At 43.0% G+C, this 17,649-nt stretch overlaps 1 protein-coding gene across 3 annotated transcripts in view; it reads left to right on the top strand.

Annotated features, from left to right (window-relative positions):
• The first annotated feature begins 4,980 nt into the window (after window positions 1-4,980).
• LOC120318446 (prickle planar cell polarity protein 3-like) overlaps window positions 4,981-17,649 on the top strand; it is a 32,493-nt gene continuing 19,824 nt past the window's right edge. The window contains exons 1-4 of one of the 3 annotated variants that reach the window (XM_039366063.1): window positions 4,981-5,175; window positions 10,951-11,036; window positions 13,014-13,197; window positions 15,669-15,782. In XM_039366063.1, coding sequence (XP_039221997.1) covers window positions 5,170-5,175; window positions 10,951-11,036; window positions 13,014-13,197; window positions 15,669-15,782 — 390 coding nt within the window. In that variant the 5' untranslated portion in view covers window positions 4,981-5,169. Of the gene's footprint in view, window positions 5,176-5,386; window positions 5,544-10,950; window positions 11,037-13,013; window positions 13,198-15,668; window positions 15,783-17,649 lie in introns of those variants that run through there. The other 2 variants (XM_039366062.1, XM_039366064.1) reach the window with 2 other exon arrangements.

Raw genomic sequence — 17,649 nt, 5'->3', positions numbered from 1 at the left:
AAGCCCTTTGTAAACTATAACCCAATGTTTCTCAACATTGGCAACCAGTTGTTGAAGTCTACATATCTTCAAGTTGCCAAGTTTGGGAAATACTGCTATAATTGATGGCCATGTAATGGAACATGCAGTTAAACCCATTGAATGGCTGGATGCAGGCATTCTAGTACAGGACTTTTCAACCTTTTCACCCATTGTACCACTTTTAGGATATGGCAATATCCGAGTACCACCAGTTGCCTAGCAAGGTGTCAAAAACTCGATGACCCCCCCCCCAAAAGGAAAAAAGTGATAAAGTACAGGTAGTCCTCAACTTACAACAGTTTGCTTAGTGACTGTTTGAAGTTACAATGGCACTGAAAAAAGTGCCCCCCAAGCCACAGCCGAGCAAGACACCTGCCTGCCCACTCGGCAGTGCTCTTCCTTCTGTCCGAGGCTTTCATTGTTGTGAACATTTCTGTTTAGGATTGGCAGCGGGGGTGGGGTGGGGGGGTGTTTGTTTGGTTTTTATTTCCCCTGTCTGCTGGGGGTTGCAGCAGGCTTTGGTCACTTTACATGACCCTGGGACACTGTGACCATCATAAATATGAATCAGTTGCCAAGCATCTGAATGTAAATCTCAAGACCCTGGAGATGCTGCAACATTCCAGCTGATCGGCGTGTCTTCTGGGCTCAGCAGAAGAGCCAGGATCAGTGCTGAGCTCCAGCTGGGCCCTGGCGCTGATCCTGGCACTTCCGCTGAGCCCTGACAGCCCTGCAGCTCCAGCCATCTCTTGCTCAGGCTTGTGCGGTGCTGCCATCGGTTCAGCTCATTCCCCTCCCCCACTACCACTTTTCTAGGATGGTCGCATACCCCCTGCCAGGTGCCAATGTACCACAGGTGGTACCCGTACCACTGGTTGAAAAGCCCTGTTCTAGTAGATATGTAGTTATGTCTACTCACATCCTTCCCTGCTCCCATTTCTAAGCAGACCTCCAGTGTTGCATCGAAGAGTGGGTAATCAAAAACCAATCTATATTAATAAAATAATAAAACTCCAAAGCTTTAACAACAGAGTGGCTGACATGTTTCTGATTTCCAAGTTGTCTGGACCATCTGTTTTTTTAAAGTTCTTTATTTTTATTTCTTTAAAGGATAGAAATTAACATCTCATGCAGTAGAACATAAATCTCTAAGCAACATTATTGCAAGAATGCTTCTGGGGTCCATTACGGTTCCACAGATATTCTTAGAAAATAAAGACAGGTGGCTACAGACCCAGTGCGTTTTGGTCAAAAAAGGAAAGGGAGGAGCAGTAGAGAACATTCTGGAGGGTTAGAGGGTGTGGCAGGAGGATATCTGGTAAATGGTATATTGTGATTGGTGGAAGTTTTGTGGATAGCAAGTCCTTTGCATGACATCTGTTTTATGAAAGCTACCACCACTTGCTTTCAATTTTCCAAAAGTCTTCATTGTAATAAAAAAAAATTTCCTGCGCTACTTTCATGAAATGAATATGGATTCTGGACCCAACAACTTAAATTCTTTCTAGCAGCAGTTTTCTTTGGTGCAAAGGAGGGGTATAGATTGAACATTTTTCCCCTTTGAAAACCCAGTCTAATTATCTCCTAAGTCCTTATGGTTATAGAACCAATCGGTAGGTTTGTCCTATGACTCCAAATGCTGTTCCTCAACCTGCTTGTCTTACCCAGTCTTTAAGCATGCATCTGAATAGGATGTTCTAATCCGTGTATATCAGGGGTCTTCAGACTTGGCCCTTTTATGGCTTGTGGACTTCAACTCCCAGAATTCCTCAACCAGCCATGCTGGTTGAGGAATTCTGGGAATTGAAGTCCACAAGTCATAAAAGTTTGAAGACCCCTGTTGTACATGAATGTGGGCAATAATTCCCATGAGACTTTAAAATCAGTATTTCATTTACAGGAAAACATACTTGCAAGAAGTTGGTTGCTTGACCCTTTTCTAACCCACCAAATTTTCTCCTGTGAATGCCATTTGTAATAGTTTGTTTGGAACAGACTTAAAGCTGATTTGCACCTGGTTGGTACTTGGATGACGGATGACCAGGGCATTTTAGAGTCACAGAATAAACTGAAAAATTGAAATAACATTTTAGAAGAAGGCTGGGACAAACTGCTTCCGTACTGTTGCCAAGAGAATTAGGTAGAGGAATTTGTGCATTCAGCAGAAACGGTGCTGGTTTAGAGGGTGCCTTTATCTTCACCTTACTCATTCCATAGCTTAAAAAAAAAGCTGGTTGGAGACAGGGTGGGGCAGGGACATGGGAATATTTCAGGAAAGAGTTTGTGATGAAGAATTAGTACGCCAGATAATTTTGGTCAATTTTTTTCTGATCCCCCCAGTTTTCTTCTGAAAGTTTCCTAATATTTTTTTAGGAAAAAAGTTTTCTCCACAGCCTGTTAGAAGATGTTTAAAACCTTTCTTTAATGCTTATGACCTTTCTGAAGGCAGTCATATAGAACATTCAGGTTTCTTCTAATCTAGCTGGGAAGAAACTCAACTCAACTCAAAACCTATATTCATCTAGCCTCGTATCCTGTGCTATAGATACCTGTACACCAGTGATGGCGAACCTTTTAGAGACCGAGTGCCCAAACTGCAACCCAAAATCCACTTATGCATCATCGGGTGCTGGGTGGCTGTGGCCCATTGGCTAGGTGTGGCCCATTGACTGGGTGTGGCCCATTGGCTGGGCGTGGCTGCGGTGGTAATGGCAGACTGGGTGGGACTAAAAAGTTCAATCAATCAATTCCAACTTTGTAAGATCTTTTTTTTTCCCACAAGAAGTTGAAACTGACTGATTGATTGAACCTTTTTTTTTTTTTTTGCACACTGTGGCGGAGGCCTAAAGCAAAAAGGTTTTATAAAACCCAGCTGAAGGTCTAGGGCTGGGGCGACGGCGTGCATGCCCACAGAGAGGGCTCTGAGTGTCGCCTCTGGCACCCGTGCCATAGGTTTGCCAGCACTGCTGTACCCCTTCAACAAAATGCAGCTCTACCTTAAGTGGCTAAGCTCAGATCTAGACTTTGCTATAACCCTAGTAGGCATCTTTATGAAAATCTGTTATGTTGAAATGGGTAAATAAGGACAAATCTTTTATATATGGTCATTTCTATATTATATTTATATATTGAGCTAATAATAATGTTGCAGAATGACATAATCAGGCTTAAGCAAGAGTCAGTCTCTGACTTGTAGGGTTTTTTTCAGGATACTTTCCACTTCCGACTTGATCAAAATTTTGCGTCCACTTACCTTATATCAAACTTATTTGAGGTTTTGTTGGAGAGATTAGTCTTTATGAAAAATTGGGGGGGTGGGGGGGGGGAATCGCGTTTTCCCCAAGCTTCTTTTTCTGATAACAATGTAAAATGGTCATAAACAATCCTCAAAGATTGGAAATACGGTCACTATGTATAACTCTTGGCAAAAATGCTAAGAGGGTTTTCCTGTGGTTCTGCTTCCTTGTCCTTGCGTGTTGATGGGGGAGATTAATTTATAGTGGGTTAGAAAAGAAGAAAGAGCTGGCAGATAGACAGACAGAATGATTAAAGTCATCTCTAAAGGGAAGAAAGTAAATAAGGGGAAGGTGGACCTGTGGCATCCAGTATAACCCCTTCTTCTCTAATCCTGGACTGTTTTCAAATTACAAGGATCAGATGCTGGAGTGGTCCTACAGATCCCAGCTGTCCTTAAGTGTGTGAGACAACCTAACTATGTTGTATTGTTATTTTACTGCAACCCTCACCCCCCCCAGCAAAGATTTTGCATGAGTTCTGCTCACCAAAAGATTGTCTACTTCAGTTTAAATTGGATGGCTCTAATAATCAAATCCGTCTGCAACTCTTATGTTCTGCTTTTGGGCCACTTGGATATGAAATTAATGCTTATGGTTTTATTTGGGAGTTATTCCAATTGACAGGGTTTAAGTGGTTTTTAAAGTCTGTTTTCAATTCTGTATTGGGCTGTGGCACAGCTTCTCTCCTTTATTATAGTATTATTACCTTGATCCTCCTCCAAGGAGTTCAGATGGCGTAAATGGTAACCTTGCAACAACCCTTTGAGCCACATCAACCTCTGAGAAACACCTGCTAGGATTTGGACTCAAGTCTGCCCTGTCCAAATCCGTGATTAGTAAGAACATTTTTTTGAGATTCAGAACAGTATCAGATTATTACCTATCCATCTATCTTGTAGAAATAGGTGGGCATTTCAGCAAGTCGCTAAATTGCAATGGAACATTAGATTCCAGGTGGGTTTTTTTTAGTGATAATTATACATCATAGCTTAGCAAATCTAAGTGTGCTTCCTGTTTTAATTTTCTTAAGAACATGGGGTAGAGGCATATACTTAACTTTTCTCTTCAGGAGACAATTTACAAAGATAAGCTTCCAGCTGATGCTAACTTTGATAAGGAAGGGCAGATTTTACAGGACGTTTTTATGTCTCTTGGTGTGATTACAGTTGCCTGGAGATGTGTCTCACTACTTAGTAGACAACTAAGTAAACATCAAGGAGATTGGAAAATTATCTTCCTGATATAGTGAAGAGCAATAGCTCAGTTACTGTATAGTTAAGCCTCTTGGGCTGACTTTATTCTCTACTTTGCAAAAGCTTACAGCAGTCAAATTGTGTCAGGACTGAACTGGCAAGTAGAGGGAGTGAATAAATCTTTTTGGCTACTGTGTGTAGACAGAGTTTGGTGTCTCCTGTAGCTAGGACCAATAGGGGATGGGTTGCTTTGTTTGTTTTTGGTCTATCCTGAACTGTGGAATAGAAAAGCAAGAAGGGGAAATTACAACAATTGGAGAAAGGGGGGAAATTGCCTCCAAGGACCTGGAGCATGATGGGGGGGGGGAACAGTTGCAGGGATGCCAGAGAAAGGAAAAAGCGGGAGTTGGCTACGTTAATAAGAATTGACAACAGGCACGGAGAAAAGACGGGGAAGAGTTTAAATGGATGGAAGGTGACAGCGGGAAGGCCAGACGAACGGGGAAGGGAAGCAGCCAGCTCGTTTGCTTGATGCTTCGGGGCGCAGGGCGAGGGGAGACACCTGCTTGTGCAGTCAGCCGGAGATCCGCGTTCCTGCATCCTGAGGACCTGATCCTTCTAACCACCATTGGTGGCGGGTACACACGTACAATCACGCAATGCAGGTAAGCCACCTCTGCGCGCCTCGACCATTACAGTTATTGGGGCCCAGGACAAACGTAGCGGAGAAAGCGGCAGGAACACAAACGCCGAAAGCGCGCAGGGAGGGAACGATCCTGGGAGGAGGAGGAAGATGGAAAGGAAGCTGGCGTAAGAGAAGACTAAGGGGCGGGATTGGGTGGCTGGAGGCGGGGAGGGATCCGGAGACGGCGACTCCTCCCTCCCTTGGGGAAGGGAAACGCAAGCCACAGCCGTAGCAGCGCCCGGGCGGCTCACCTATCTCCAGGTTTCCCCCTTGCGCCCGGGCGCTGAAGACGGCGGGATCGGGGCCATGTTCAACCGCGGATCGCGGCGCCGACGATCCACCCGAGCCGTGAGTCCCTGTCAAGGGGAGAGAAGGGATGGGCTGGGAATCGGACCGAAGCAATCTCCAGCCAGCCTCCGTGGAGGCAGCCGCGGCCCATTCGGAGTTCGGGGGTGGGGGTGGGGGGGAGGGGGAGGGAGGTCGGAGGAAGAGATCAGAAACGGCACGAGGCGCTGTAATGGATGGGCGGGGAGAAGAAGCGGCGGGGCTTGTCCCAGCGGAGTGTAATTAACTTAATTCCCTTTGCCCAAAGGAGACGCCATGGGGCGGCGGGGGGGGGGAGCTCAGTACTGTATTGTACAGATACTTTCTCACACCAAGCTTTCCAGGGAATCCTCCGGATAAAAGGGAATTTCCCCCCTCCTCCCCGGAGGATAAATGACGGTGCTCGGGGGGCGCTGGATTACAGGGCAAAAGAGGGCAAGTGGCTCGGCCTCATGGCTGGCGACACAGGGGGAAACCCAATACCGTGGCAGCAGGTCTTAGGGATGCTGCCACGAGGAATGCTAGAACTGGGAGCAATCTTGCCTCTCCGGCTTCTGTTATTTCACCAGAGATGCCCTTGGAGAGAAGAGCAAGAGAATTTCAGCCACCCACCACATCCTAACAAGAGAAGGTGCTGAGTCTGGAGCCTAGAAAGGTGTCCCTTTAAAGTGGGTGATGCCAATTGCATTAAAGCACTGACAATACAGCCAGACACTATATCGCAGGGGGGCCACGAAAAGGGAATAAAATGCTAGTTTTTCCAAAGGCAGTTGCCATTATCTGTGGCTGTGCTTTGGAGGCCCATTGGCTTTAGCAGGATGTCTTGTAAATCCCAGGTAGGTGGTGTGAAATAGATGGATGGGGATGCCTGTTGGGTTATAGGGTTTTTGCAAAAAGCATAATCATCTGTTCTCAGGAGTTTTGTCAACATACACCTGAATCAACATAGAACCTATCATGGAAATCACAGTCCAAAACATCTGGAAGGTTGTTGGCTATTTGTAAAATCTTTCTTCTGCTCTTAAACCTTAATTAAACATGCTTTATTTTAGGAGAAATAATGAGGGGGTTGAAGGGGGGGAGGAGGAATGGGGAGAGGGAAGGCCACAATTCATCAACATGTGGAGGGCCGTAGCATTCCTTATCTCCTGCTTTGAGATCCTGAATTGGATTGACTTAATAAATTAAAAACAAATCTGCAGACTGTAGAAATTCTTAAGGAAAAGGTGGATGATACAAGCATGAAGTTTGTTCACATGATGATGGTTATGCATTCTCTCTCTGTAAATGGTCCCTGCATATCTCTAATCTTTACACCTGTGGGCAATACCTGAAAGTGTCCAGTTGCCCATACCGGTAACATCCATATGCTAAGTTAATTAATAAGAGCATATGGAGTCTTCCAGTGAGACTTTTTGTCTTGAAGGTGGAAGGTTTTCATAAAGTGCCATGGAGGTTAGTGCTATTCTTGGACTGGCACTGAGGGGCCCAAAGGTTAAGCCCACGCTCAGCTATAGAAGTTCCTTGGTGATTTGATATAGTCATTCTGTCTCTGTCCAACTTGCTCACAGAACTGGGAGGAAAAATGGGAGGAGGGAGCACGATGTGCACCATCTTGGCTCCTGAAGGAAATGTGGGATAGGAATTTAATACATGAATCACAAGCAAAAAAAATGCTGCATCTGGATCCTTGCTGGAGGAGCATATACCATTAATTTTGGTATTTGTAGGAGGCACAATAAAAGGATAGGGAGAGGCAACCTAACAGTGTAATAACATGTCTAAATTGTTATTAGAGATATTTTAGCTACCGCTCAATGAGGACCTAGGAGTTAAGCCAAAGGCTTCGTGAAAGAGGTGGGGTTTGACAGAAGGAGAGGTAGTAACAGGTGTTCGCAGAGGCACTTTCAGGCATAAGGGGAGGCAAATGAGCATGGTCCAAGCTGAATAAGAAAGCAGGTAACTTTTTAACAGCTTAGAGTGGTTAGTTGACAACATGAAGACCTTTGCTAGAGAGATCTGTCTTCCAGCAGATCTTGCTTTCATTTGCATGCTTTGCTTGGGTGGTTGTCTTGTTCTGCTGAGTGGAGAAAATCCTATAATTGGACACTCTTGTTTGAGCTTATTGTAGGCACTTGACCCCCAGAGAGAGTCCTTCATTTGATGTGTGGGCTGATATGAGGGGGGTCTAGACAGATATTTCTGGACTTTGCCACTTTTGCTTCTTTCTGGTGGTGAATGGAGATAAAATGGTTAATTTTCGAGTCCCTCTTCTAGGGCAATCCAAGTTAAGTCCATACTTCTTGTTTTGTCTTGAGGACTGGGGACACAGTAGGTGCTGGGGGCAGCTGAACAAAAATAGTGGGCATCTGTTTATAATGCTGTTTATTATGCAAATGTAAACAGCATTTTCTCTCCTCTCTCTTGCATTATTTATTTTTTCTCTCCTTTACTGAAGTTTCAGTCTGAGTTTTGGAGCAGTGCCTTGGAAGTGGGTAAGACCAAATTTTAATAGGGATGGGGAGATACAAATGGTGTAGGTAAGAAAGAAAGGCCATGAGTGAGCAATGCTTTTGTAGGGCTCCAAGCCATTTTTCTGAAAAGCTGTAATTGAGATTTCTATATATCCAAATCCTTGGTAATAGATCAGTGGGTATTTTGCCTTTTCTCCCAACACAAAGCTTTTTGGGTTGTGTTGGGCCATTATGGAGATTATAGAAAGACAAATAGTTATGTGGTAGAATAAAAAGGAATCACATAATGGTGGATCCCCAGTCTGGAAGGCAGAGGGGGGAGGTAAAGGTTTCATATTATGTCTGTTCTGGCAGATTTATCAAAGCATCATCTGATGAACTATATCCTTCCCCCTTGAAATCCCTTCTAAGCTGCAAGCCACTGGGTGGATATCAGTTAACAGATGTGAGGGGAAAGGAATTATGTTGCTTAGGGATTGCAAGCATTCTAGCACAATAGTTGCCCATTCTGCTGAGAAATGGTGGCTGCTGTTGGGTGTTTGCTTTTCTTTATAGAAAGTGCAAATATTTGAGCATTTGCAGAATGCACTTCTCAGAAGACATTTATTTTTAAGAATCTAAGAACAAAAGTTGAGGGTTGTTTCCCTTTGTCATCTGATGAAATTAACAATAACAACTATGTAAGGGGCTTTGAGACATGGGCAGAATGCTTATCATTCTGAAGGGTACATTCCTCTGTTCAGAACAGGAAAATATAGTTTTTTCCCCCTAAATCTTTATGGTAGCTGTTAGAATATTTTTTTTTTAAAAAAACCAATGTTTAAATGTTTATCACTTTCTTTCCTTCAATTTGGGCAACTGGGAGGGTGAATGTTAGCCAAGTAGAGACTCCAGTTTACAGGTCTCCTTTCAATTATTATTAAAACTGGTAAGATATACACTGCCATTCTACAGATAGGTAAGGAAAGCATAAAATGAAGTGCCAGTAGTGAGTTAAAGCTAATAATTTGAGGCTTCAAGGGAAAATGGATGGTGGATGGACCAGGGATCACCTCCCTCCCCCCACTTTCCTCTTAATTTCACCATTTCTGCCATTCTCTTGGCCTTAGGGTGCGAGTAGGGAATAAAATACTCGAAACCCCTTTTTCCTGCACAGTTCAGGCGGGGCTTCATTGAAGTTTGCCTGGGGGGAAGTGGGAGCGGCTCCCGGCACCTTCTCCCTCTCCCTTCCGAGTCTCTTCCCCCTTCATTCATCGCGCGTTGGCGTGATGAGATCCGTACACGAAGGAAGCAAGATGGACGGAAAGTACCCAAAAGATCGTCCGGGGAAAACTCCCATTCTGCTCTATGCAGTTTCGCAGCTGATTAAGGTCTACTCCCTCGCGCACCCGCTCCGGTCTCCTGTCCTCCCAGCCTCGCGCAAAAACTTTCCCAAGGCGCCTTTTGCTGCCGACTTTTCTCAGTCACCTGTAGTGGCAGAAAGCCAACGTCTGGCCTTTTCCTGCCTCGCTGAATACACAGAGCAGGTCGCGGCCTGTGGGTTGCATTTTCCCCACAATTCCCTGCTAGTTGCTTATTACGGTTTCCTTAGCGTTCCCTTTTCTAGGCCTGTGCAGGAACAGAGTTTTACCCTCAAAGCTCCTTGGTTAGCAGTTTCACTGGCTTCCCATGGCTGGCACGGAGGAATAGACATGGGCACACACACACACACACACACACACACACACACACACACACACACAGAGAGAGAGAGAGAGAGAGAGAGAGAGAGAGAGAGAGAGCGACACGGGACACACACACACACACACACACACACACACACACACACACACACACACACACACACTTTCTCAACAGCACTGGTTGGTAGTGAGGAGAGGGTGCTGCTTTTGGACCAGTCTTGATTCCTGGTGACTGTCTAGACAAGTCCTTGCAGTTTTCTTGGCAAGGCTTTTTTGAAATGGATTGCCTTTGCTGGCTTCCTCCGGCTTAGAGAACGGATTGGTCCAAGGCCTCAAGAGCCCTTATAAAAAAATCCTTCCTGCTTCAAACAAAGCCTGGCCAGAAGTTTTGAAGGCTGGCTTCAGGCCTTCCCTGTTCCTTTTCTGTAAAGTGAGTTTTGGAAATAGAATTCTCCATTTCTATACCCAAATCCAGTTCTATCTCCAGATATAGTTTAGGTGGTCCTCGACTGACAACCACAATTGACCCCCAAATTTCCACTGCTAAGCTAGACAGTTGTTAAGGGAATGTTGCCCCATTTTACAACTTTTCTTGCCTCAGTTGTTAAGTGAATCACTGCAATTAAGTTACTAACCATGGGTGTTAAGTGGATCTGGCTTCCCCATTGACTTTGCTTGGCAGAAGGTCGCAAAAGGTGATCAGATGATCTTGGGCAGCCGTCATAAATATATGTCAGTTGTCAAGCGTTTGAATTTTGATCACGTGACCATGGGGGAATGCTATAATGGTTGCAACTGTGAAAAATGGTCATAAGTCACTTTTTTTTAGTGCCGCTGTAACTTCAGCCACTAAATGAATGGTTGTAAATTGGGGACTACCTGTACATGTTCTGTAGTAAAAGCCTACCTAAAAATATAGGCAATTCATTTTAAGTGGGAATTGGTGAACAATGTGATTGGGAACCTGCTGGGACTTTTAGGTTGAACCCATTGATGCATCCCCATCTGTGGAAAGAGACAACTGGAATGGTTGGAGTCGGAGAGCATCAATGGATCCCCCTGGTTGGGTAGATACTGAAAAGTGGGCCTCGCTCAAAGTGGTCTTGTGGAGGATTCCTGCTGGTGAATGTATACTGATCATGCTGGCAGGTGGAATGGAGCTTTGCAGTTAAATAGGAACTGTAGGGTGGAGCCATACTGGGAACGTTGGGAATTGTGACATGGATGCTGTTGCAGTTTCGGTGGTTGATTTCTTGCCTCTCTGTCTCACCTCAGCTGCCTGAGTTGGAGGACCCTGATCGGGGCCAACCGTGTCAGGCGTGTGGGGAGCAGTGCCCAGGCTTCCTAGTGCATGGATGGAGGTAGGAGAATGTATTGTCCCTCCTTTGCTCCACCAAGCCCCCCCTCCATGCTCCAAATGGCTTTTCCATGTATTGTTTGCATTCACTGTTTAAGGGTCACCCAGCCTTCCTAAATCTGGCATCAGGTCTCAATATTCTCGGCTGACATGGTCAATCATGGAATATGTAGCTCTAACACATTGGAAGGCACTCAGTTGAAGAAGTCTGATTTTAGCTGCTTGTAAAAACCCCTTTTCTCTCATCTTGAAACCCATTTTTAATTTGCATAATACACATTACACCTTTCTGTAATTGAAACCCTTAAAAGGTTAGACTGTAGCCTCCATCATCCCATATATTTGCTCATACGACTGCTAACCTAGTTTATCTGGAGGAGAGCAGGCTTGGGAAGATTGTTAAGGAATACACATATTGCTGCACATGCAGTCAGAAGCGGACTTCTGAATAAAAATGCTTAGGGCTGCTTGATATGCCTCCCCCCTTTAATTCATTCTGACATCTGCCTTTCGGCCTTGTACTATTTTCACTCTTCTTATTGTTTTATTTGTTTTTAAGTGTTTTGTATTTGAGTCCGGGAAGAGGGATTAGACTGATAAAAGCCATAAGATCCTGCAGATGTGTTGTGATGCTATCCAAATAGAATTTCGGATAAATGAATTAAAACATTGTCTCAGTCCTGCATCTTTTGTTCTCCAGTTGTTATAGTGGCATGCTTTTTTTTTTAGCATTCATATATATATATAGCTTTCATTTGTTTCTCATTGCTCTTTTCACATTCATCTCATCTTTCTCTTCCAATCATAACTTTTCTGGGTTCAATTATTCTTTTATTTGAAACGCTGACCATTTTCTTTTCTGAATAAAAATCTGCATGCGAGCAGAAAAACTGTGCAGTTGAGGAACATTATTCACTGTACATCCATCCCCTTCTTCAAGTCCCCATGTTACAGCATGAGTTGTTCCTCTGCATTTCTACACTTATCTGAATTATCTTGTTTCACCACTGGTTGCCTCCCCCCCCCAGCCCCTCCCTTCTGTTACCCAGTCTGTGGGAAGGGAAGCTTGAGAATTGCTTCACCAATCACCAACTGAATTATATAGTCTCTACTGAACTGGTGATAACCCCATTGTGAAGATTGAGCACAGGCTGTTGCACTCTGCCTATTGTTATAAAGCAGTGGTTCTCAACCTTTCTAATGCCGCGACCCCATAATACAGTTCCCCATGTTGTGGTGACCCCCAACCACTTCTACATCACCAGGTGCCAGGGGCGTGGCCAAAGAAAGGGGGGAAAAATGGCGGACAGCCTTGTTTGGCGACCCCCGTGAAATGGTCGTTCGACCCCAAATGGGGTCCCAACCCACAGGTTGAGAACCACTGTTATAAAGTTTGGGGAACTGGAGTGATCCTTATTTGTAGTCAGAGTGCAAATAAACATAATCTATACAAAAAACCATTTAGTTTTATAGATTACACTGCTGCTCAGTTGTAGAAATTTGTACTGTATATAAACTACTTTCAGAATTCAGTTTAAGAGATGGGATACCAGTAGCAATAATAATGAAACATAAGAATTCGGTATTGGTTTAGAAAAGCTTAGTGCTTTTTTTAAAAAAATCAGCTATCTACCTATTACTATTTTTGGGTTCATTTCATTTTTAGATTACTCACACTATCTTGTTTTCCACCTTATAACTGGTTGAATGTGACCTTGTGGTTTGCCAGCTAGTTATTAAGTTAATCATTTCTGGGTCTGTAATTAAGAATGACTGTATCTAAGTAGAGGTTGATGGGACCAACTGAATAATTGGTCAGGGTCCAATAAAGTTTTGAGGAACTATGCTTATTAATGAGGGGTTTTTTTTAAAAAAAAAATCTTTTGCAGGTAACAGAATTCTGTGAGGTCTTTTCTTTCTTGCAACTTCTCTTGGATCTTCCAAGACTTAGGTCACTATAAGCATTTTCCTTCCTGTGTAGGAAGATCTGCCAGCACTGCAAGTGTCCCCGGGAAGAGCATGCGGTACGCATGGTCCCTGTCGACTTGGAAAGGATGATGTGCCGTCTGATTTCTGACTTCCAGCGTCACTCCATCTCAGATGATGATTCTGGCTGTGCTTCGGAGGAATATGCTTGGGTTCCTCCAGGACTCAAGCCTGAACAGGTGATGCTGATGGTTCCATCTTCTGAGAATTTACCTAACCTGCAGCAAGACAGGAGAAGGTTACAGACATTTTTGGTGCAATCTGTTTTTAGCTCCCCTCCTCTCCCCTCCTTCGTGTCATTTGGTTAGCCTCTGAGTTTAGTGCCAGTTCAGTTCTCCTGGCTTTTTCCAAGGATTTCTGGGAGTTGATGTTTTGGGGAATGTTCGGAGCATTTTTACATATTTTCCTGGCTTGTTAATTTTGCTTGAACTACATCTCCCAATGTTCTGTGGGAGAAGGCATGACTGTTCCACAACACAGCAGTCAATAGTATAGATTTGTAGTCTTGAACATCTTTTGCTTTGCTTTGCTTTCTTTGAAAGAAGTGGGGGAAGAAAGACAGCAAATAATTGGAGATTTGTGCAAGGGGCTAAAATGAGAAGACAGAAATGGTGTGTTTTGGGGAGGCCTTACTACTGAATCCTTCCGGGCCTTACTTGCTACACCCTTGGGCATGAAGGATTCAGTAGTAAGGCCTCTCCAAAACACACCATTTCAGTGATTTGCTGATGATAATAATAACTTTTAAATGGCTGTGTCACAAACTGCTCTCTTACTGTAGTGTTATTAACTTTTCTTAGTATAAAACTGGAGGTTTCAAGAAGTGACTGGACAGCCACTTGTCTGGAATGGTTTAGGGCAGGGGTGTCAAACTCACAACGTCACGTGACATGTCATGACGTATCATGACCTTTTTTGCCATTGCCGGCAATGGGGTGAGCGCGGTTTCGCTATGATGTATTTGGCCCATGGGCCGGTAGTTTGACACCCCTGGTATAGGGTCACCTGCTTGAGCATGGGGTTGGACTAGAAGACCTCCAAGGTCCCTTCCAATCCTGTTATTCCATTCTTCTAAAAGGGGGAAGGAAAAAGTTCAGTAAGAGTTCAGTATTCTGTTGGATTAACTGATCTAATTTCTGGGTAGCAAGGTTTTGAATCTCACTGAAATCTTCATGCAGAGGTACGCATGGTTTTTTTTAAAGATATGTGGCTGTATTGATGCTAACCTCGATAAAATAGGGTGTTTTTCCAAAGAAGAAGGCAGGAAGTTTAAATAGGATAGAATTAATTTAATTATAAAGCAGTAACTACCTTTTTGGGTGTACATGTGGATATTATGTCATCTAATCATTCCAGTAAAGCCAGGCTGCTTATAATCTGATTAGTAAACTCTTGTTTTAAACTGATTAAAGAGAATCATTTATAGTACTTTCTGCTGTTTCTTATCAGATTTTTCATTATAGAAAGTATTTACCCTTTTTAGACTGAAGATTATCCAGAGAACCCTGTAGGGCCAGTTTATTAGATCACAAGAAAGTGTTTTTCTGAAAGAATCCACTGAGCTGAGAGTTGAATCTGGGAATAATATTTGTTTGTTTGTTGAATTTATAATAGCAACGTTAGGAAAGACTGTTTCAATTGAGTGCCCCTGAATGGATTTCACTGTTGTCTTGAGGGTTCGTTTGGATAGTACTTATTAAAACAGAAATCTCCTGCCTTCCACCCATCATCCTGGACAGAACTGAATTTAAATCGCAAAATGAAAATTTTGTGTTATATGTCTGTGTTTGTGTCACTGGTTTATTATTATGGGTAGAGGAGATTCTGTGTTGAATTCAGTAGCCAGATTGGGGCACCTTTATCTTTGAATGATATAATAGGAAGGAAGCTTGATCTAGTAGCAAACAGAAGGGTTTTATTGCATGCTGTTCCTCAGGGATGAAATCTTTTGAATGGTAGGGGACTCAATTTCCTGTTTCAGAGGGCACAAGGGCTGCACTGTGGGTTGAGTAGAGAACACTTGTGTTAAGTTAAGCCTGTTTTAAGGCCAAATATATCTCAGAACACCAGGAAAAGTGCTGATTTTGAGCAGTCACGGTTGGAAAAATTGCAGGAACTGTAAAAGAAAGGGGGGAGGGATCAGGCCTCACTGAATCACAGGTTGCCCATCATCTGAGGGTGTTTGTGGTGAGGTTTAGTCCATGTTTTTCCTCAGCACTGCTACTTGAGCCTCTTATATCTGGTAAACCTGGGGATTTGAACTTGGAACATTGTACAAATCAAACATGCCACCTGCCCCTGAGTTAATGGCCCTGATCTTGCAGAAAGAACAATTTGGAGAGCTACGGAGCCCCTATCTTGAAAAAGACATCTGATGTTTACAATAACATATTTTCAGGGGACGCTTTTGCTTCTAGAAGATTACTGCATATGCCCAGGCTGGTGTCAGCATTTTGACACCTAACTGGGATGACCTAACTTGTTTGAGGGATTTAGTTTTGTGTGGGCTTCCTGGAAGATCTGTAGAGAAGATGGAGAAACTTTTTGCTAGACCGACTGAGCACTGGGTGCAACCACTGTGAGCTCTGTTCTTGGCTCTCTTCTTTAGTTTCCTCCTTCAAAATTTATAAATGGTGCTTTTTACCCTCAGGTCTATCAGTTCTTCAGCTGCCTCCCAGAAGACAAAGTTCCCTATGTCAACAGCCCTGGAGAACGGTACCGCATTCGTCAGCTGTTGCACCAGCTTCCACCTCATGACAGTGAGGTGAGGAGGGATTCTTATTGAACAGGAAGGAAGGGTGGGGTGGGGGTGATGGAGCTAAGAGATGATTTCCTACAGAAAGTTGTTTTCTTAAGAGTTCTGTACTTGATATGTGTGGCCAGATGCAAAAGTTCAGGAGTCTTCCATCAATTGTGTGGAAGCAAGAACTTCAACAAGAATGATCTTTCTTTGCAAAAACTGACAGATGCAGGAATACCATCCTCTGTTGCTAGTGTGCTGGTTAAATGGAATGAGACAACTTGTCACGGGACAATTGAACAATGCAATCTAATTATATAATATAAAAAATATTTTAATTTTTGCCGTTCACATTTCATTTTGTCCCTAGTTTTGCATCCTTCCTTTAATGATTCTATTCCACCATTTCTTTGATATTAGTGTAACTCTTGTCCCGCGGTGAGTTGTCCTGTAGCAAGTTGTCCTGTGGCGAGTTGGCCGTGGCGAATTGTCATAGACCCCTGCTTGAGACGTCGGACTAGGAAGTGGAAGTTCATCCTCATTCATGAAATCCATGGATGACTTTGCCCAATCACTGTCTCTGCTGAGACTGCAAATGGCACTGTAATACTGTATAAATTTGTGAAAAAGGGGCCATGTTAATGGTGGTCTCCAATCAATATATTTTCCTGTTAATAGGGGGAAAGCTTCAGAACCTTTCCTCAATTATGCTGTTCTTTGGCTTCTTCCTTCTTTTACTGTTTTTAAACTGCTTTTGGAAACATGGTCTAAGAGCATTTGATACCCATTTTTCCTACTGCTTTATTGCTACTTGCTTTGTAATGGTGCACTGAAGTGTTTTTTTTTTAAGTAGATAAGCAGGGTAGAAGTATTTTTTAATTGTGTTTTGGAGAGAGGTATGCACAAACCTACATATCCATCATTCTGTCTCCTTCAGGTTGATCAAATTATTATGCAAAGTACCAAATGGGAATAAGACAGTAAACAAAACAATAGCTAAATTTAGTTTATACTACTAATATAATTAAGTATATATCTCCATACCTTTCTGTCCTTCCTTCCACCATATCCAAGATACCGTTTCATATCTTGCTTTTTTTCTTCTGCTAAATTTCTCATTTCTCACCTCTTGAGGATCTCATCGACTTCATCTAACTATGATTTTCTTGGTCTTCCCTCAATTCATTCACTCTTCTTTCATATTTTTGTTTGCAGTGTGATTGAAAATGTTTTGAGAACATTGCAGCCTTAGAAATAACAAAGCTATCTTAAATGATGAACGCTGAATACTTTGAGAAGTATTCAGCGTTCATCATTTAGGATAGCTTTGTTATTTCTAAGGCTGCAATTTTTCCTTCTGAATCAGTATGGCAATTTTGTTGACAGTATAGAAATTTTAGTATAGTAGCCTTCCCAACACAACCCAACCCAACTGAGGAGTGGGTTGCTGAGAGCACTTTTTAGCCAGCATTTGCAATCTTCATTAGTTTTCCATGACTTTTAGGATAACTTCTCTAGGCTAGTTTTGATTACTCCATCTCATAAAGGTTTGGACCTTCACAAATGGCCTTCTACCTGCTCTTCCACTTGCATTGTGTTTACTGTGAACCTCCAACTTTGATTTCCAATGTCTACATGAGTTGTACTTTAAATAGATTTCCATTTGTTTGTTTTTTTTAGAAAATTGTTTTACAAAATCTTTTCTAATTATCTCAAGGATTCTGTTTGGGAAGAGTTGGCTTATATTTGCACCATCCTCTTTTTTAAAAAAAATATTTATTTTGTGGCTTCTTAAAAAGTATGTATTATTGGTATTAACAGAGATAATAACTGTGTGCCATAAAATGGATAAGCAGCCCAAAGCCAGGATTTAAGCTTTACCACACGGGGG

The sequence above is a fragment of the Crotalus tigris genome, unplaced genomic scaffold (assembly GCF_016545835.1).
Source record: "Crotalus tigris isolate CLP2741 ecotype Arizona unplaced genomic scaffold, ASM1654583v1 scf7180000020218.1340706, whole genome shotgun sequence".
Lineage (NCBI taxonomy): Eukaryota > Metazoa > Chordata > Lepidosauria > Squamata > Viperidae > Crotalus > Crotalus tigris.
The sequence above is the reverse complement of the archived record's forward strand: the minus strand, read 5'-3'. Positions and strand labels throughout refer to the sequence as shown.